The sequence below is a fragment of the Aureococcus anophagefferens genome (assembly GCF_000186865.1).
Source record: "Aureococcus anophagefferens unplaced genomic scaffold AURANscaffold_1, whole genome shotgun sequence".
In the NCBI taxonomy this organism is placed as follows: domain Eukaryota; class Pelagophyceae; order Pelagomonadales; family Pelagomonadaceae; genus Aureococcus; species Aureococcus anophagefferens.
In genome coordinates, this window is record NW_008705561.1 from 409,194 (window position 1) to 429,158 (window position 19,965).

Below are 19,965 nucleotides of genomic sequence, written 5' to 3' on the forward strand. Positions count from 1 at the left end.
TCCTCTGCGTAGACGACGCTCATGAGGTAGCCCCGGTTCTCGGCGACGAAGGCGCCGGCCATGAGCGCGAAGGCCGTGATGTACATGACGCCCAGCATGTGCTTGAAGTTGTCCAGGCCCTGCATCATCGTCGGCCGCGCTCCGAGGCGCGCGACGCGCCCAGAAGCTCGGCCTCTCTCAGACGCACTCCACTTGGGCGCTTGCTCCAGTGGCAGCTTCGCCGGAGCTGAAGCTGATACGGCCGCTGAGCTGAGATGAGCTGAGCTGAGCTGATACATGTACGGCCCCTCGGGCTGCCCAATCTCGAGCCCCAGTCGCCTATGGTGTGGTGATCCATGTCGAGCTTCAAGGACTTCGTCAAGGCGCGCAAGGCCGCGGCGGCCAAGGGCGGCGGCGCCGCGGACAAAACACCCGCGCCGGCGCCGCGCCGGCCGCCCGCCGCCGCGCCGCCGCAGGTCGCGCCGCAGCCGCCCGCGCGGCCGCCCTACGCCGGCCCGCGCGTGCTCATGGTGACGACGGCGAACCTCTTCGTCTACGACAACAGCGGCCGGAGCAGCGACATGACGAAGCGGCCCACGGGCGGGCTGACGCTGACGTACGCGCTGACGCGCTACGCGAAGCGCGCGCTGGCCGCGCGCGTCGTCGCCGTCGACTTCGTCTTCAAGCACTACGAGCGCGAGGCGCGCCGGTGGGAGGGCCTGGACGTGGACTGCGTGCGCCTCGGCTGCGACCCGCAGATCGCGGCGGGCGCCTACGACGTCGTCGTCGTGAGCTCGCCGGAGCTCGGCGTCGCGCGGTGGGTGTCGGCGCACTGCGACGCGCCGCTCAAGATCGCCATGTGCCACGACTACGCCGGCGCGCCCTGGGGCCCGTTCACGAACACGGACGAGGACCAGCGGGAGGAGCTCTACGCCGTGCTCGCGGGCTGGCGGCTCCTCACGGACTCGCAGCACGTCGCCGACTACCACAACCGGTTCGCGCCCGAGGCCTACGCGGCGCGGGGGCTACCGAACCCGCCGACGGCGCGCCAGTGCTACGGGGCCTGCTACGGCTACTACGAGCGCCACCGGATGCCCCACTTTGCCGACGCGATCGAGCGCGAGTACGTGACGATCATCTCGCCCTGCGCGCCCAAGGGCCTCTCGATGATCGCCGCGCTGTCGCCGATGATGCCCACGACCAAGTTCCTCTGCGTGGCGACGGCCTGGACGAACGGCGTCGTCCAGCACATCCTGAAGCGCTTCGAGAACGTCGACATCCAGATGGGCACGCAGAACGTCGACGACTTCTACGCGCAGACGAAGGTCCTCATCGTGCCGTCGATCTGGCCCGAGGCCTTTGGGCTCGTGACCATGGAGGCGTCGGCGCGCGGCATCCCCGTCGTGTCCACGGACCACGGCGGCCTGACGGAGGCGAACCCCGTCGCGCGGCTCAAGATCCGGACGCCCTACTTCTACGACCACGCGGGCTTCCAGCTGCTGCGGGACACGACGCTCGACGACATGATGGAGCGGCCGCGGCCGCCGCCGCCGGACGACGTCGTCGCCGCGGGCGGCGACGCGGAGAAGCGCCAGGAGAAGGTGTCGAAGCACCTCCTGCGCTGCCTGCTGCACATCGCGCCCCAGGACGTCGCGCTGCCCTTCGCGAACCTCATCCACGCGCTCATGACCGACGACGCGTTCTACGCGGCGGCCGCCGCGGACGCGCGGAAGAGCGGCCTCGCCTTCATCGAGAAGCACGAGGACAAGATGGACGCCATCATCGCCGAGGACTTCGCGAACCCCGCGGTCTTTAAGTTCTAGCCGTCGCGGCCGAGGCCCCGGAAGACGGCCGGCGGCTGGCAGAAGCCGAACCAGCCGTAGCCCAGCGAGAGCGCCGCGAAGAACGCGACGCACGCGACGCCGTGGGCGCCGGTGCTCAGCGTCGTCGATCTCTGGTGCGCCTGCGCGAGCGCGACGGTCACGAGCGCCGTCGAGCAGAAGAGGCCTCGCGTCATATCGCGCCGCGCGCCGCCGTCGACGACGCGCCGCGCGGACCAGATGACATAGGCCTGCCCGATCATGAACGACGAGAAGAGACGGATGGTCTCCTTGAGGTGCAGCCGCCCCTGGATGTGCCGCGCGGCGACCTCGGCGCCGTCGTCGAAGAGCACGGCCCAGGACGTCGGTCGGAAGAAGCCGGCGGCGCCGACGACGAGGAGCGCGACGGACGTGATGACGAAGAGTGTGTCCAAGCGTTTGCGCTGGGAGAGGGCATCCATCAGAGGGCTGCCTCAGACTGCCTCTCCGACGGCAACGCGGTGATTGTGCCCAGCAATTGAAGCCATTCCACGGAGCGATCAGGCTCGACACCAGAGGGCACATCGACGACGGCCGCGCCGCAGTCCGCCGACCGCCTCGCCACACCACATCGCGCCGCGCGCCGCGCGCCACCTCTCGGACCCCCCCGCACAGCCCTTTTTTGCCGCCCGACGAGGATGCACGTGAACAACGGCGTGCTCCTGGCGAACCCCGTGTCGCGGCGGCGCGTCGCCGTCGTCGGGTCGTCCGGGGGCTCGGCGGTGCTCTTCGGCACGCCGCACGAGCTGCTCGAGGCCCTCGAGGGCGAGCTGGCGCTCGTGTCCAACGGCGCGTGCGTCGTCGCCGCGCAGCTCGTGTGCTGCGAGGCGCCGCTGGACGGCGCGCACGCGCGGAGCCCCGCGTCGCTCTGGATCGTCGACGCGTCCGTGTCCGCGGAGCCCCAGTGCCTGCTGAGAAGCGACCTGCGCGCCGTCAACGAGCGCGCGCGGGAGCTCGACGCGGCGCTCGCGAAGACCGTGCCGACGCTCGACGGCGTCGTCGCGGTGTCCGCGGACGCGCGGCTCGGCGGCGCCAACTGCGGCGCGCTCCTCGCCGCGGGCGCGGCGGGCGTGCCCGTGGCGGGGAGCGGCGGGTCGTCGCTGGCCGTCGCGGCCGCGGACCACGGCTGCCGCCTCGCGGGCAACGCGGGCGGTTCCGTCGCGACGTCCGCGCGGACCAAGGCCATCGGCGTCGCGGCGTCGCTCGCGGGCTGCTGGGGCGAGGCCTACGCGCCGGCGTCCTTCCTCGGCAAGGAGGCGCCGCCCTGGCGGTCCGTGGCCGCGGAGCTGCTGCCGGCGTTCGTCTGCGCGGCCGTGCTCGCCAAGTTCCGCGTGCTCCCGGACTCGGAGCGCCTCCTGGCGCCGGCGGCGGGCGCCTTCGTGGCGACGAAATACGCCCGGGACCTGGGCGCCGTCGCCTGCCTCGGCGGCGCCCTGCTCGGCGCGCTCTGCGGCGGGTCGCCCGCGGCCGCGGCGCTCGGCGCCGTCGCGTACGCGGTCCTCGCGCCCCACATGCTCGCGCTGGCGTCGCGCTTCCGCGCGCCGGGCACGCTCGCGACGTTCCTCGTCGCCGGGGCGCTCCCGGCCGGCCTGGGCGTCGCCTTCTGGGTCGCCGTCGCGCCCGTCGCCGACGCGTGCGCCGCGGCCGCGCGGGCCGCGGTCGCGCGGGCCCTGGGGCAGCCGCTCCTCAACGCCGCCGCGGCCGTCGCGCTCCAGCACGGCGCGCGGCGCGGCTGGTACCACGCCTACTTCCTGCCCGTTATTCTCCTCGAGCACGAGGCGCTCGCGATGTCGGCCGTCGGCGCGCTCGACGTGCTCGCGCTCTGCTGCGTCGGCGCGGGCGCCTGCGCGGCGCAGCTCGCCGTGCCCCGGGGGCCGTCGCCCCGCCAGGCGCCGCCGCCGAAGGGAAACCCGGAGGGGTCGCCGGCGCCGCCGGCGCCGCCGCCGCCGCGCGCGGGCGCGGACGGCGACCTCGCGCTGCGGGGCCTGCTCGTGAACCTCTGCTGCGGCGACTACGTCGAGGCCTGCCACCCGTTCCTCGCGCGGGACCGCGCGCTCGACGTCGCGGCCTACGCCGCGTCCGGCCTCGCCGGTCTGGCCGGCGCGGGCGCGCGGTCGTCCGCGTACCTGCCGCTGCCCCTGAGCCTCTTCGTCGCCGACGAGCCGGGCGCCTTCGCCGCGGCGGCCCTCGTCGCCCTCGCGGGGCCCTTCGTCGTCGGCTGCGCGTCGAACGCGAAGCACAACGCGCGCGCCGCCGCGGCCGCCGCGGCCGCGAAGAAGGCCGCGCCGCCGCCGGACAAGCGCGCGCCGGCGAACGACGGGCCCGCCTACCGCACGCGGCGCCAGTCCTGGCAGTAGCGGCGCCCTAACCACCCCTACGACGCGCCGCGCCTACTCGGGCACGTAGTCCTTGTTCAGCAGCGTGACCTCCTCGCCCTTGTTCATGGGGTACCTGCGGCGCGGTCGTCTCGTGCGTGGCGGCCGCGCGCGCGGCGACGCGCCGGGCCGCGCATGAGGAACATGGGCTTGTAGCCGAGGACCTTGTCGCGCTTGAGGAGCTTCAACATGGCCCCGAGCGTGTCGCAGTGGTGCTTCTCGCCCTCCTGCACGAGGTCCTCGTAGGTGCACTTGCCCTCGGGCAGGGCCTTCATGAACTCCATGATCCACTTCTTGTGGCCGAGGCTTATTGCTTTGGCCTCGTCGGCCATGCTGTGTTATGCGACAGATTCGCCCGGCGCGATGCGACGAGGCGATGCGACGCGACGGCACGAGCGCTGCCGACAGCGATGCGATGCACGGCGCGGCGATCTGCTGGCGCACACGGGAGGGCGCTGCACGACGCGGAGCTGCTGGGCTGTGGGCGGCGGCGGCCGAGGGAAGTGCGCCGCTCTCGATCGAATTGCCGTCACCTTGGCTTCAGCATGAAGGAAGCATAAAGGAGCGCTCGGGCTGCGGGATCCATATGTTAGCACGCGGCCAACTTAGGCATGCTACGAGCCCGGTCAGGACGCCTCGGCGACGCTCTGGGCCTGGTTCCATAGAAAGGAGGTGAACTCCGGGTCGTTGGGGTCGTCGGCGAGGGCGAAGCGGTCGAGCGCGACCTTGCGCGCCGCCGCGCGCTCCTGGTCGTCGATCGCGCCGATGGCCTTGAGGCGGTCCAGGTCCCGGAGCTTGCGCTCGATCCAGGCGCGGTTGTAGACGGGCACGGCGGCCGCGGGCGGCGCGCCGCCGCCGCCGTCCGCGGCGTCGTCCGGGGGCGCGTCGTCGTCGAAGTCGGCGAACGAGAGGAAGAACTGGCGGAGCGTGAGCCCCTTGCGCCGCGCGGTGACGCCCGCGGCGTAGACGAGGATGCGCACGATCTGCCAGGCGCCGAAGACGTGGACGTGCTTGAGCAGCGGCTTGCAGTTCTCGTCGCGGATGATCTCGAGGAAGTCGTCCGCGTCGAGGCGGTACGTCTGCACGGAGTTCACGGCCTTGGCGAGGTAGTGGCGCACGCGCCGGCGGCCGCTGCCGACGACGAGCGTCGCGATGTCCTCGCCCAGCGCCTCGCCGAAGTTCAACACCTCGATGTCCCACTTGATGTTCCGCTTCCGCCGGAACTGCGCGACCTTGCCCGTGTGGATGATGTAGAGCGAGTCGATGCGGCTCCAGTGGGGGTCGATGATGGACTCCAGGGGCATGAAGAGCTGGGAGTCGAGCTTCATGGCGAAGGACGTGATGAACCGCGTCTTGATGAACAGGAAGTTGGCCGTCCTCAGCTGCTGGATCTCGTCGTTCACCGTCGGCGACGACACGCTGCCGACGACGACGCGCTCGTAGGGCACGTGCGTCTCCGTCTCGCCGCCGTCGTACTCCACGTCCAGCGTCCCCCGCTTGCGGAGGGCGACGATCTTCGCGCGCCGCGGCGGGGGCGCGTCGCCGTCGTCGTCGGGCTCCGAGGCCTCGAGCGGCGCGATCGAGACCGTCGCGTGGACGACGATGCCGCAGCCGCGGCGCATGGCGTAGGAGAAGAAGTTGATGCGCCGCACCGTGTCGCTGAGGCGGTGCTGGGCGACGGCCTGCTTGAGGCCCGGCGACATGGCCTCCATGAGCTCCATGTAGTACTTCTCGCGGTAGATGGGCTCCGAGAGGATGATGTACTCGCGGAGCTTGAGACGGAGGATGTTCGGGAAGTTGTTCTCGATGAGGAACGAGTTCAGCCCGTCGACCGTCGTGGAGAAGGCGTTGCCCACGGGGTCGAAGTTGCCCAAAATGTTCGCGAGCTCGCCCACGAGGAACGCCATGACGACGATGCCCAGCAGCAGCACGACGACGTTCAGCACCGTCTCCTCCGAGTTCGCGTCCCCGTAGGCCTCGCCGCTCAGGGCCCCCAACGCCCAGAGCACGGCCGACGCGTACTGGGGCCAGACGCGGCCCGCCTCCCAGCGCCGCGACGTCGACAGGTACGTCCGCGGGCACCGCGTGCCGTCGTCGTCCGCGGGGTGGCAGTCGCCCAGCGCGAAGGACGTGATGAGCCGCAGCACGCAGGCCGTCCAGTGGATGATGACGAAGAGCAGGATGAAGTACTTGAGCAGCGTCTGCAGCTTCATGGGGATCGTGAAGTACTTCTTCAGCTTCGCCATGATCCGCGGCTGCTTCACCAATCGCAACAACTTCATGAGCCGGACGAGGCGGATGATGCGTAAAAACCCCGCCTGGCCCAGGTTCAGGTCCGTCAACAGGCCGTAGGGGATGAGCGACAGCAAATCTAGTAAAAACCACGTCTTCAGGTAGTGCGTCGCGACGACGCGCTTCCGCGTCTCCCACTCGCCCCGGTCGCCGTCGAAGTAGGACGTCTGGAAGGCCAGCACCATGTCCCAGAGGAAGCAGGCGTCGGAGCACCGGTTGAGCCAGAAGACGAACAAGATGCCCGTCGCGTCGTCGCCGGAGAACCCCTTGCCCCACGGCGCGCCCTCGAGGAACGTGAGCTCGAAGGGCGTCACGATGGTGATGACCATGATGAGCACGAGCATGGAGAAGTCCCAGACGAGCCGGTTCGAGCTGTAGGGGTCGAGCACGGGGAAGTAGCCCTCCAAATTCGTCGGGAACGACACCTGCGACTCGTCGCACTGCTGGCACGTCGCGTTCTCGCGGTTCGCCTCGTCCATGGCCTCCTGCATGGACTTGCCCCGGAAGTTCGTCGACGCGCGCGCCCGGGCGCGCTTCTTTTTGTCGTCGCCGCCCCCCCCGAGGTCCCGGCTGGAGCCGCCCGGCGACATGGACCCGAACGCGGCGAGCTCCGCGTCGCTCAGCACGCTCAGCTTCTTCAGGAAGCTGGGCCGCTCGGCGCCCTCGAGGCCCGGCCGCTCGTCCTTGGGCCCCTCGACGCTCGCGTACTGGGGCGCCGGCTCCACGGCGTCGCTGTCGCTGCCGTGGCCGTCGTCGCGCAGGGGCTGGATCTCCACGGGCTTCGCCCCGGCGTCGCTGTCGCAGTCCCGCCCCCCGGAGCAGACGCTGAAGCCGCCTTCCTCGCCCTGGAGGCTGCGACGCACGAACTCCATGTGGCGCGGGCCCTGCGTCTTCGCTCCCGGAGGGTCGGCGCTCCCGGACGGGGCTGCCGTGCGTGAGTAGATGGAGCTCTCTGGACTGGATGGCGAGTGCGATTTTCGGCATTCCTAAAACGTTGCCCCTTCAACTTGCAGTGAGGCTGCCCGTCGATATTATGGTGCTTCGACGATGAGGTTATCGCCTCGTGAGATGAGGTGCTTCGCCTTGGTGTTGGGCCCGCTGCTCGTGCGCGGCGGGCGCGACCTCGGCGCCGACCCGCTCGCGGAAATGGGCATCAACGGGACGACGACGCACGCCGGCCTCGCGGCCCTGCGCGCGTCGCTGTCGGCCTGGGGCGTCGGCGACCTGCTGCCGACGCTCGGCGTGAAGAAGTTCGAGCGCGCCAAGCACGCCCTGTCGGCCATGGCGGCCTGCGCCGCGGCGGAGGCGTCGGCGGACTGCGTGACGCTCGCGCTGCCGTGCGCGCCCATCTTCGGCGAGTTCCTGCACTACGGCGGCGGCTCGGGCTGCCCGGCGTTCCTGCGGCCGTCGCTGGCCCCGGCCCAGGCCGCCGTCGTCGCCGGCTACGCCCTGGGCGCCGAGACCTTCTTCCAGTGGGGCGGCGGCGGCGGCGCGGAGCTCCTCGCGTCGCTCGCGTCGCGCGGCTACACGGCCGAGCACTACGCGCCCTGGTGCGAGTGCCTGCGGAGGCGCCCCTTCCTCGGCTGCCTCGACGGGGCGCGGCCCCTGGCGGCGCCGCGCGTGGCCTGCACGCCCCACCGCCTCTCGCTCAAGGCCTTCGGGCGCCTCGAGCGCGACGAGGGCAAGACGTACCCGCGGAAGCTCGTGGAGGCGCACCTCCAGTACGTGAGCGCCATCGACGCCACGGGCGAAACGTCCTTCGACGTCGTCCTCATCGACGGCCGCGCCCACGCGTCCGCCGCGATCAAGGCCGCGGGCTACGCGACCGCGTCGACGGTCGTCCTCGTCAACGACTGGCCCAAGAAGTTCGAGACGCTCGTCAAGCGCTTCTATACCCTCGTCGCCACGGTCGGCGCGAGCGGCCGCGAGTGCGACAAGGGCGAGCGCGCCTGCCTCGCGGTCCTCACGGTGAAAGGCGAGTACGCGGGGGACAAGGCGACGCACGACCGCCACGTGGAGCGCTTCAAGAACTTCATGCGCTCGCCCGTGAACTTTTAATTGTGTGTGCGCGGATCTATGGGCCGCGCGCAGAGCGTGTTTTTTGCCGCTGGCGACCCCTAGCCTACCCCTTGTTGTTTGCTCTTTCTCCTCATCGAAACGATTGTGTGTCGACGCCTCCGTCTCGCGTTTCTGGTTGTAGCCGACGCGAGCTGCCCGCGCCTCGCGCGCCCGCGCCACCCCGCCGCGCGCGCCGCGACCGGCAACGCAGCACGCGACCGCTCGTCCGCAGGTCTCCCGTGTTCGTCGCGTTCCGCGGCGTCGCACCCCGTCGTCGACCATGATGACGGCCGGGGAGCCCATCAGCAAGCAGAAGAAGGGCCAGAAGCCCATGAAGCAGCTCTACGACCACCTCGGGAACCCGAAGAAGGAGGGGGACCCGCCGCTCGGCGTGGGCTACGACGAGGACGGCTGCCCCGTGCCGGACTGGGACATCGAGGTCGACGCGACGCACGACAACCCCGACTCGAACGGGTGCGCCCTCAAACCCCCCGCGCGCCCCGCGCGCCCCACGCCCATCCCCGCCCCCCTAGGCGGCGGCGCGGCGCGAAGATCGTCGGCGCGGTGCACCTCAAGGACTACGTCAAGTACGTGAAGCGGCTCTGCCCGACGTGGGGCAAGAAGTTCGGCTACGTCAAGAAGGACCGCGTGGGCTTCTTCGGGTCCTTCACCGTCGACGAGGCGAAGCTCTGCCTCTGCACGGAGGACTTTGGGTGGAAGCTCGGCGACGACGCGGGCCTCGCGCCGACGCCGCCGTACGTGCGCCTCTGCTACGGCGAGCACCACGGCGAGCAGGAGTCGATCCGCCTCTTCACGGGGCTCAGCGAGGTGCACCTGCTCAAGGATTTGGACCTGCGCGAGGTCCACTACATGCTCCAGGGCCTCGGCTACGTGAGCTACAACGTGCCGCAGTGGGAGGAGGACCGCTGGTGGGGCGAGGGCATCGACGTCTACCCGCAAAAAGTCTCCGCGGGCTTGGCCGGCGGCAAGGGCCCCATGTTCTACTCCTGGTACTACCGCCTGCCGCCCTGGATGCCGGGCCTCGCGCTCGAGGGCGAGGACGGCGACTACAACAACGGGCCGCTCGCGCTCAAGAAGAAGATGCAGGAGGAGCACAAGGAGATGGAGTACCAGAAGCTCAACGAGGACCACATGCTCGACCTCAAGCAGAAGGCCCTCGAGCAGCGCGAGGACTGGCTCTCCCAGGCCGCGGAGGCCGCGGAGGCCGACGAGAAGGAGTAGAACGCTCCTCGCCGTACGTGGCGCGCCGCCCCAATTCCGCGGCGCCCCGCCTCCTAAGCCGCCCGCGCCTCGAGCTCTTCTTAGGACCGGCGCGCGCCGTAGACCGCGCGGTAGTCGCGGACCGCGTCCGCGTGCTTCGCCCCGCCTCCTAAGCCGCCTCGAGCTCTTCTTAGGACCGGCGCGCGCCGTAGACCGCGCGGTAGTCGCGGACCGCGTCCGCGTGCTTCGCCGTCTCCGCGTCGCCGCCCTTGGCCGCGTCGAGGTAGGCGAGGAGGTCCGTGAGCGTGACGATGGGCACGACGGGCACGCCGAGGTCGCGCTGGACGGCGGCGACGGCGGAGACGCGCGGCGCGCCCGGCTCCGGCGGCGCCGCGCCGCCCGTGACCTCCTCCCGGTCGACGGCGACGCAGACCGCGACGAGGATCGCGCCGGCCTGCTTCAGGATGCCCGTCGCCTCGCGCACGGCCGTGCCCGCGGAGATGACGTCGTCCACGAGCAAGACCTTCTTGCCCGCGACGTCCGCGCCGACGAGCGTGCCGCCCTCGCCGTGGTCCTTCGCCTCCTTGCGGTTGTACGCGAACTGCGCGATGACGCCGCGGCCGGCGAGGGCGGCGGCGACGCCGGCGCAGAGGGGGATGCCCTTGTAGGCCGGGCCGAAGATGACGTCGAAGTCGAGGCCCGAGGCGACGATCGCGGCCGCGTAGGCCTCGAAGAGCGAGAGCACGTTGGGACCGTCGCAGACCTTGCCCGCGTTGAAGAAGTAGGGCGAGGCGCGGCCGGACTTGAGCGTGAAGGCCCCGAACTTGAGCGCGCCCGTGTCGAGCACGCAGTCGATGAAGGCGCGCTGGTGCGGCGCGATCGACGCCGGCGGCGGCTGCGCGAGCGCGCACTCGACGGCGGCGTTGATCTCGTCGCGGAGCTCGGCGGCCTTGGCCCTGGGGTCCGGCGCGTTGGCGACGGCGCGCGACACGGGCACGACGAGGCGGAGGGACGCGCGCGACGGCGCGGCGTTGCCCGCGAGCGCCGCGGCGACGACGTCGGACGCGGACGCGCCCTGGGCGCCGACGCCTGGGCAGCAAAAGGGTGCGAAATTCCCAACTTCAAAGGCTCCTATCTCGGTCGTTTCCCGCTCGTTTCGGCTGATTTTTGGACGAGCGATCATCTCTCGGAGCGCTCTCGAAGCGTGGGTGCTGTTTCCGGAACGCGCGCGCGCGGAACACTCACGTTGAAGCGACGTTGAATCACCCTTTTGCTGCCCTGGCCCACACCCGGAGCGAGGATCCACGCGGCGCCGTTCGCGCGCCGCGCGGCGGCGACGGCGGCGGGCTTCGTCGCGCCGACCACGAGGCCCAGGGGGCGGCTCGCCTCCGCCGTCCGGGCCGCCCAGGCGCCGCCGCAGAGGGCCGCGACGGTGCCGCGGAGCTCGTCCGACTGCACCTCCTCGGCCGAGCCGTTCGACGTCGCGCAGAGCACGAAGCAGCCCTTGCCCGCGTAGGGGCCCGTCACGAAGGGCGCGATGGCGTCGTAGCCCAGGTAGGGCGACAGCGTCACGCAGTCCGCGCCGAGGTCGTCGTAGCACGCCTTCGCGTACGCCTCCGCCGTCGCGCCGATGTCGCCGCGCTTGCAGTCGAGGAGCGCGAGGCCGCCGACGGCGTGCACCTTGGCGATGACGCGCTTGAGGGCCTCGAGGCCCGCCGACCCGTGGGCCTCGAAGAAGGCCGCGTTGGGCTTGAAGCAGCAGGCGACGTCGTGGGTCGCGTCGATGAGGGACACGCAGAGCGCCTCGGCCTCGGCGGCGCTCGACGCGCGCGGGTCGAGGCCGACGCAGAGGAACGTCTCCTGGGACGCGCAGCGCGCCGCGAGGCGCTCGAAGAAGCCGGCCATTACACTGGTGGATGCAATGATGGGTGCCGAGGACGCAGGATGCTCGAGCTCGATGCTCTCGTTCAAAACTCAGCATCGGCGCTCGCGAGGCATCATCGAGGCACGATCAGCTCCGAAGCTGCCCGGCGGGGATGGCCACGACCAGCCCCATGGCGACGACGACGCAGCCCCAGCCCGGTTCGGTCGTGACGCAATCGGCGGCGAAGGGCCGCTTGTCGCACGATCCCTGGGGCTGGCCGTTCTGCGACTGCCTCGGCGCCGCCGTGTGTTGCTGCGATTGCGTCGTGGCGGGCCAGCTGTACGAGCGGCTCGTGAAGCCGGGCAGCTGCAAGTTCATCGTCGGCGGCTACACGCTGATGATGGTCTTCGCCGCGCTCCTGGCGCTCATCGCGGTCGGCTCCTCGCCCATGAACGCGACGCTCTACCAGGTCGCGACGTGGCTCGGCTGGCTCACGCACCTCGCTCTCGTCGCCGTCATGGTCGTCGTGCGCGTCGCGGTGCGCAAGCGCGACGGGATCCCGACGGCCGTCGAGGGCGACCCGTGCGTCGAGGACTGCCTCTGCCTCGTCTGCTGCGCGCCCTTCGCGCAGTGCCAGGTCGCGCGCCAGGAGTACGACGCCGCGCACTACGCGTTCGTCTCGATGAACGGCGCCGACGCCGTTTAAAAAAACTATGACGCCGCGTCGTCGGAGGCCGCGGCGTCGCGCGCGGCCGCGGGCGCCGCGGCCGGATCCTCGTAGCAGACGAAGAAGAGCATGTCCTTGAGCGCGTCGCCCAGGGAGCCCCGGCTTTCGTCGTCGTCGCCCGCCTCCTTCCTCGGGCTGCCGTCGCCGGCGAGGTCGACGACGGAGACGTTGAAGGCGCCGTCGAAGTCCGGCATCGAGAACGTCGAGTCCGACGACGTCGCGCGCCGCGGCGGGTCGTAGGTCACGGGCTTGTACAAGTTTTTCTTCTTCTTGCCGTCCAAAGCCGAGCAGCAAAATAAAAAAGCCTTGTTCGTCGCCGACGTGTCGCTCGGGCGCCGGTGCTTCGGCGGGAGCTCGCGCACCTCCTCGCCGTCGATCGTGCCGACGATGAGCGGCTCCTCGTCGTCCTCCGCGGCCGCGCACGCCGCGAACTCGAAGCCCGCGATGGCGACGCTCTTCTTCGATGGCGACTCGTCGGCGTCCTTGAAGTAGGCCGCGGCGACGTCCTCGACGGACTCGTCCGCGCCGCCGTCGTCCTCGGGCGGCGGCGGCGGCGCCGCGGGCCCGACGGGCGCGGCGAGCGACTTGTCGAAGTCGCCGTTGAAGAAGGCGTGCTCCACGAACTGGGCGAAGGCGCGGTCGTTCCAGGGCGCGAGCCGCGCCTGCGGGTCCTTGAGCAGCAGCCCCTCCAGCAGATCCCTAGCAAAGGGGTCGTCGTCGAACGCGTTTTCGAACGCCGGGTCCCGGAATAACACGTTGATGAAGAGGTCCCGCGCCGTCGCCGCGCCAAAGGGCGTGCGGCCGCAGACGCACTCGAACAGGATGACCCCGAAGGCCCACCAGTCCACGGCCGCCGTCGTCACGCCGCCCGTCTTCTGCAGGCGCTCGGGCGCCGCGTACTCGACCGTGCCCGCGAAGCCCGCCTTGCGCGCCGCCGGCCCGCCGCGCTGCACCGTCGTCGGGCACAGCGTGCTCAGCCCGAAGTCGGCGATCTTGACGAAGCCGTCGTCGTGGAGGAGCACGTTCTCGGGCTTGAGGTCGCGGTGGATGATCGAGTGCGCGTGCAGGTCCCTCAGCCCGCTCGCGAGCTGCGCCGCGAGCCGGCGCGACGCGTCCTTCTTGAGCCTCCCGCCGCACCTCGCCACGTGGTCCACGAGGCCCCCGCCGCCCGAGTACTCCATGACCAAGAAGACCTTGTCGCGGGACTGGAACGCGTACTGTAGCCGCACGAGGAAGCGGCTGTCGATGCCGCAGACCTTGCCTAAAATCTCCCGCTCGGCGACGAGCACGCGCCGGTCCACGGCCTCCTTGTGCATGATCTTCATGGCGTGCGTGCTGCCCCGCCCGGGGCCCAGGACCTTGCGCACGAGCAGCACGACGCCGAAGGCGCCCTCGCCGACGACCTTGATGGGCCTGAAGGCGCCGGCGACGTCGGGCCCGTCGCAGAGCGGCCACGAGTTCCGCTTCGTCCAGATGACGTTCGACATGGCAGGTCTTCCTTCGGGATTTGTCAGGGCATCGGGCAGCCACGGAGCCTAAAAACGAGGTCAAGTTGCGGAGCAACTGATTTTGGTGCCTCCGCTGCAATCGATCGACGCAGCCGGCAGCCACAGCCCGGCTTCGGTATCGACGCAGAAGCCATGCCGCGCCTCGTCGCCGCTCTCCTCGCGCTGGCGCGCACGGCCGCGGCGGATTTGCCCTGCGCCGCCAAGCCGGAGACATGCGTGCCCATCAAGACGGCCACCGGCGATCTCATGATGCCCGCCGTGGCTTTGGGAACCTGGCGCGGGTCCTACGGCGACTGCGCGGACAATGATTACTCATGCGTACGGGCCAAGGCCAAGGCCTCCGTGGGCGACTGGCTCGATCTCGGCGGCCGCCACATCGACGGCGCCAACGACTACCGGACCCAGGTCGAGATCGGCGAGGCCGTCGCGGGCGCCGACCGCGAGTCGCTCTTCATCACGACGAAGTGCCCCGGCGCGCTCGGCATGCAGGCGACGATCCAATGCCACGAGGACAACCTCCAGATGCTCGGCCAGTACGGCGTCAACACGTCGGGCTACGTCGATCTCCTCCTGATCCATTTTCCCTTCGCGATCAAGCCCGAGTGCTACGGCGTGACGACGTCCGCGGACTGCGCGGCGTCGCCCTACTACGACCCGGGGACCAAGGTCCGCCAGGAGACGTGGAAGGCCATGGAGCTGCTCGTCAAGCTCGGTAAAGCTGTCGCCGTCGGCATTTCCGACTACAACGCGACGCACATCGAGGAGACGCTCGAGGTCGCCGAGGTGCCCGTCGCGCTGCACCAGGTCGAGTGGAACCCGAAGAAGCACGACGAGGACATGCTCAAACTGTGCCAGAAGCACGGAATCCAGCTCCAGGCCTGGTCGCCGCTCGGCGGCGCCGAGGGCTCCGTGCTCGGCGACCCGACGGTCAAGAAGATCGCGGACGCGCACGGCGTCTCCACGGCTCAGGTCACGCTCAAGTGGTCCCTCCAGCGGGGCGTGGCCGTCGTGACGGGCACGGACAACAAGGACCACATGGCGTCGGACCTGGACCTCTTCGGCTTCGCGCTCGGCGACGACGAGGTCGCGGCCATCTCCGCGCTCCAGTAGGGCGGCGTCTTAAATCTCGAGCGACACACGCCGCGGCGCGGGGCGCCAAGCCCGGCGGTCCGCGGCGGCGCGCGGCCGGTCACGCGCGGCGCGCGGGCTTGATGGCGTGGACGAGGGCCTCGGCCTGGTGCTCCGTCGCGAGCTCGAGGGTGACCAGCTTGCCCTTGTCCGTGGCGAGGATGACGAAGTTCGGCGGGTACTGGGACGCGCGGAGGCTCGCGTCGCGCTGGAGCTGCGTCCGCGGCCGCGGCCCCTCGGGAGGCTTCGCGCCGTGCGTGCGGCTGCCGCGCCAGGCGCTGAGGTCCTCGGCGATGCGCAGGCGCCGCGTCTTCTTGAGCAGGCGCCACTTCTTCGCGGGCAGGATCTGCAGCTCCTCGCCCGGGTCCAGCCGTAAGCTCCGCTCCGCGCGGCCGCGGCGGCCGTGCTTGTGCACGGGGATCTCGATGCCCGGGACCATGGTCCCCGGCTCGCGGCGCGCGGTTTCCTCCTCCTCCGCCGCCGGCGGCGGCGGCTTCTCCGGCGCCTCCGCGGCCGGGGGCGCCTCGGCGCGCTCCGCGTCCGCCGCGGCCGGCGGGATGCGCGGCGGGTCCGGCAGGACGACGGCGGACGCGACGGGCCGCGCGTCGTCGTGCGACGCCTCCGCCGCCGTCGCCGTCGCCAGGCCCGCGTCGCCCGCGGCGACGCGCGCGTCGTACTCCTCGCAGGTCGGCGGCGGCGCCAGGTCCAGGCACACCGCGCGGCCGCCGAGCGCCTCGGGCAGGAAGTCGGGCCGGATCTCCTCCGTGAGCGCGCCCGTGGCCCCGAGGCCGTGGATGTAGATCTTGCGCTGCGTGTGCTTCGGCAGGAGCGGGCGCAGGTAGGCGAAGAACGTCGACACGGCCATGGACGCGTTGACGAAGTGCGTCGTGTCCTGGAGCCACGGGTAGTAGCGCTGCACGAGCGGGATGAGCTGCTTCACCATGCGGTAGCCGCCCGGCAGCAGCGCGTGCCCGAAGGTCAGGCCCTTCATGTCGAAGATCGTGCAGAGCCGCGCGATCTCGCCCCAGCCCTCGCGCAGCGACCCGCCGGCCGCGCCCGCGCGGTTCGCCTCCCACTGCGCGTGCGCCGCTCGCAACAGCACGCGCTCGCGGCCGAGCGCGATGCGCTCGAGCTGCATGGACTTGAACTCCAAGGCGTAGGTCTGCCAGGCGATGTAGCCCTCGGCCGTGACGTCCCGCAGCCGGTGCGCGGGCCAGAAGCCGTACTGCTCGACGCAGAGCGCGTTGCCCTTGACGTCGAATAAAGACGTGGAGCACGGGCACACCGCGAGGCGGTCCTTGAAGAAGTCGCCCAGGGGCCAGCCGCTCTGGGGCACGTCCCCCTTGCGCAGAAAGGCGAGGATCTCGTCGAGGCCGTTCTCCCGCCGGTAGGCCAGGTACCTGCGCCCGCGGGTTCGCGGCCAGAAAACGCGCGCCCCCGGGCGCGCGGGCGCCGCGCGCGCGTCGAACGTCGAGAAGGGACGCGGGGCGCGCGCTGCTTGACGGCGGCGAGGGCCTTGTCCGCCTTCTTGTGCTGGCGCAGGAACCGCAGGAGGCGCCGCTCGCCGTAGGCCTCGGGGTACGGCGGCGCCCTCGCCAGCTCCTCGCGGCACTCGGACCGCACGAGGTCGAGGAAGTCGCGCTCGCTCTTCACCCAGCGCGGGGCGAGGGGCGCGGCCCGCAGCCAGGCGGCGAAGGCCGGGTCGTCGGCCTCGTCCCCGGGGATCAGCTCCGGCAGAGGCAGCGGCGGCGCGCGCTCGGGCCCGAGCCAGGCCGTGACGCCGTCGTCCCCGCCGAAGCCCTGCGGCACGGCGAGGGCGTACTGCATGATGGGGACGCCATCCTCGTCGAGGAGCTCCTTGGTCACGGGCTCCGCCTGGACTTTCGTGACCTCTCCCATACCGCCGCCGCTGCACACGCGCTGGGTGGGCTGCTTTGCTGGTGGTGGCTCGGTAACAGCACCAACGTCGGCCATGTTGTCGTCGACGTTGCACTGAGCAACGTCTCGAATCGCATCACGCCAGCAAGACCGTGAAAATTCGGCTGGGCTTGGTCGATAACCATGGCGGCCATGGCCCTCGAGGGCAGTCCGCTGAAGCGGGCGCGCAAGGGCCTCGCGTCGCCGTCGGCCACGGCCGTGCCGAAGCCGTCGCCGATTCCCCGCGTGCCGCGCGAGATGAGCCACCAGCGCGACTCCGCGAGCGACTTCGAGCCCCTGCGCTTCCTCGGCAAGGGCGCCTTCGGCGCCGTCGTGCTCGTGCGGCGCAAGCGCGGCGCCCACGCCGGCGCGACCTTCGCCATGAAGGTCATGAGCAAGCGCAAGCTCGCGCACCGGAATTTGCAGGAGACGGCGCGCGTCGAGCAGGAGGTGCTGCGGACCGTGCGCCACCCGTGCCTCGTCCACCTCTGCTACAGCTTCCAGAGCCGCACGCGGTTGTACCTGGTGACGGCCTACTACGAGGGCGGGGCGTTGGACGCGCGGCTCGCGGCCGCGGGGCCGCTCGGCGAGGCCGAGGCCGCGGGCCACGGCGCGCGCGTCGCGCTCGCCGTGGGCCACCTCCACGCGTCGGGCGTCATCCACCGCGACATCAAGGCGGCGAACGTCCTGCTCGACGGACGCCGGCGCGCCTTCCTCGCGGACTTTGGCCTGGCCGCGTACTGCGACGACGCCGCGCGGGGCCGGTCGAGGTCGTTCGCGGGCACGCTGGTCTACATGGCGCCGGAGCTCTTCCTCAAGAGCTGCACGGCCTACGACGGCGCCGTGGACTACTGGAGCCTGGGCATCCTGCTCTACGAGATGTGCGCGGGGTCGACGCCCTTCGAGGCGGAGCGGCCGCGCGACTTGTTCCGGAACATCCTCCACGAGGCGCCGCGGCTCGGCGCGCTGCCGGAGGCCGCGCGGCCGACGGTCGGCGCGCTGCTCGCCAAGGAGCCGGCGCGGCGGCCGAAGCTCGACCGCCTGCGGTGCGAGGGGTTCCTCGCGGCCGCGCTCGACGCGGCCGGCGACGGCGGCGACGCGGCCGACCGCGGCGACGCGGCCGCGCCGGCGACGTCCTTCGACGCGCGCGACGCCCACGCCTACCTGAGCCACGAGGGCGAGAGCCTCTGCGCCGACGTCCGCGCGGACCTCTTCGCGGGCTTCGCGTACCGGCAGGAGTCCGCCGCGCGCGCGCCGGCGATCCCGGAGCGCCGCGAGCCGAGCCTCGGCGCGGCGTCGACGGGCTCCTCGAACGCCTTCTCCTCGGGCAGCGTCCTCTCCGCGTCCGACGGCGGCGAGGACGAGAAGCGGCCGAAGAAGCGCGGCTTCCTCTCGTCCGCGCGGAAGACGCTCGCCAAAAGCCTCGGCAAGATCCGCCCGCCGAAGTCCCCCACCAAGGGGGCGTAACGGGGCCTGTGTGTGTGATTTGTGGCGCGCGCCTGGGTGTACTTGCGCGCAGTCCTGCGTCGACGGCACGCGGCGTACCCCCGGCGACGCCTCCGGCGAGCCTCCGAGTCGGCGGCAAACTCGAGCGGGACGATTCTCGACCCACGCGCCGCCGCGCCGACCCGCTGCCGCTGTCAAGCAACCATGGTCCTCACTGCCTGCGGCGCGTTTGAAATGCACGTCATGCTCGGCGAGTCGAAAGCGGAAGAGTTCGCGCCAGTGGCTGGATGCGCGCCCTGCGACGGCTTCATCGAGGCCAACCTCTTTGTAAAGGGCGTGTCTTACCAGAAGGAGGAGGTCGAGACTGATCCCTTCGGGGAGACGTTCACGCAGGCGTGGCCCGTGACTCCGTACAAGGTGCGCGTCAGCAACCACTCGAACGAGCAGCGCTGGATCCGCGTCTACGTCGACGGGGAGCAGGCCTACGGCTGCAGCATCAACGCCGGCGAGACGCGCGTCCTGGAAGGCAAGCAATCGCAGCCGGACCAAGGCGCGTCGGCGATCCACGAGCTCCTGTTCGCGCGGCCGCGCCTCGTGCGGCGCGACGAGAACGTGGACGCGCCCGTCGATCCGGCCAAGCTCGGCGAGTTCGAATCCGTCCGGCTCGACGTCCACGCGTGCACGCGAGGGGAAGAGACGCGGGGCACGAAGCGCGGCGCGTCCGGCGGCTTCGACGGCGTCAACAAGGCCATCTGCAAGAAAGCCAAGGCCGGCGCGATGACGCGCACGGGCGACGAGCTCGCGCCCGCCGCCTTCGTCGGCAAGCCCATGACCAATTACAGCGTCGGCGCCAAGATCTCCACCCTCCGCATCCGCTACGCGCAGCGCGACAAGCTCGAGAAGCTCGGCGTCGTCAAGGACGAGCCCGACGAGTGAGCCCCGCGCGCCGCTTTGTAAGAACATGTGTAACGCTCAGTCCCCGGGTCCTGTGTGTGCTTCCCTCCGGTGGCTGGTTTGTGGCGCGCGCCTGGGTCTACTTGCGCGCAGTCCTGCGTCGACACCGCGTCGCGTGCGGCGCCGGAGCGCGGCTCGCCGGCGCCGCGCGCCAGTTGTGGCATTTATAAAAAGAGCTTGCTCGACACGACCGGTCGACCCGCGCCGCTGTCAAGCACCATGGTCCTCACTGCCGACGGCGCGTTTGAAATGCATGTCGTGCTCGGCGACACGAAGGCGGAAGAATTCGCGCCAGTGCCCGGATGCCCGCCCTGCGACGGCTTCATCGAGGCCAACCTCTTCGTCAAGGGCGTGAGCTACCCCAAGGAGACGGTGGAGACCGACCCATTCGGCGAGGAGTTCACGCAAGCCTGGCCGGTGACGCCTTACAAACTACGCGTGGAGAACCACTCGAACGAGCTGCGCTGGCTCCGCGTCTACGTCGACGGCGAGCCCGCGTACGGTACGAAAATCAAGCCCGGCGCCGTGCGCCTCATGGAGGGCAAGCAGTCGAAACCGGGGAGCTCTTCCTCAGCGGTCCACGAGCTTTTGTTCGCGCGCCCGCGTCTCGTGCGCGTCAACGCCGGAGAATCGGTGG

At 71.0% G+C, this 19,965-nt stretch overlaps 7 protein-coding genes across 7 annotated transcripts; 3 read left to right on the top strand and 4 right to left on the bottom strand.

The window, feature by feature from the left end:
- Positions 1-335: 335 nt before the first annotated feature.
- On the top strand, positions 336-1,802 carry AURANDRAFT_60477 (hypothetical protein; the record flags this gene model as incomplete). The annotated part of the gene is made up of 1 exon (XM_009033963.1): positions 336-1,802. One exon carries the CDS (start codon positions 336-338, stop codon positions 1,800-1,802), a length of 1,467 nt encoding a protein of 488 aa, XP_009032211.1.
- An 8,187-nt stretch (positions 1,803-9,989) lies between these two features.
- Positions 9,990-10,655, bottom strand: AURANDRAFT_15088 (hypothetical protein; the record flags this gene model as incomplete). Its single annotated transcript, XM_009034524.1, has 1 exon — positions 9,990-10,655. A coding segment is annotated over one exon (666 nt), but the record flags the coding sequence as incomplete, so codon positions are not given.
- Positions 10,656-10,673: 18 nt separating this feature from the next.
- On the bottom strand, positions 10,674-11,689 carry AURANDRAFT_51909 (hypothetical protein; the record flags this gene model as incomplete). Its single annotated transcript, XM_009034523.1, has 2 exons — positions 10,674-10,873; positions 11,074-11,689. Coding segments are annotated over 2 exons (816 nt in total), but the record flags the coding sequence as incomplete, so codon positions are not given.
- Positions 11,690-13,028: 1,339 nt separating this feature from the next.
- On the bottom strand, positions 13,029-13,862 carry AURANDRAFT_18430 (hypothetical protein; the record flags this gene model as incomplete). Its single annotated transcript, XM_009034522.1, has 1 exon — positions 13,029-13,862. A coding segment is annotated over one exon (834 nt), but the record flags the coding sequence as incomplete, so codon positions are not given.
- Positions 13,863-14,132: 270 nt separating this feature from the next.
- AURANDRAFT_19422 (hypothetical protein) lies at positions 14,133-14,993 on the top strand (the record flags this gene model as incomplete). The annotated part of the gene is made up of 1 exon (XM_009033964.1): positions 14,133-14,993. The coding sequence occupies one exon, from the start codon at positions 14,133-14,135 to the stop codon at positions 14,991-14,993; it is 861 nt and encodes a 286-aa protein (XP_009032212.1).
- A 79-nt stretch (positions 14,994-15,072) lies between these two features.
- AURANDRAFT_60480 (hypothetical protein) lies at positions 15,073-16,149 on the bottom strand (the record flags this gene model as incomplete). The annotated part of the gene is made up of 1 exon (XM_009034521.1): positions 15,073-16,149. The coding sequence occupies one exon, from the start codon at positions 16,147-16,149 to the stop codon at positions 15,073-15,075; it is 1,077 nt and encodes a 358-aa protein (XP_009032769.1).
- Positions 16,150-17,045: 896 nt separating this feature from the next.
- Positions 17,046-19,327, top strand: AURANDRAFT_70495 (hypothetical protein; the record flags this gene model as incomplete). Its single annotated transcript, XM_009033965.1, has 2 exons — positions 17,046-18,260; positions 18,708-19,327. The coding sequence occupies 2 exons, from the start codon at positions 17,073-17,075 to the stop codon at positions 19,308-19,310; spliced, it is 1,791 nt and encodes a 596-aa protein (XP_009032213.1).
- Between the last annotated feature and the right edge of the window lie 638 nt (positions 19,328-19,965).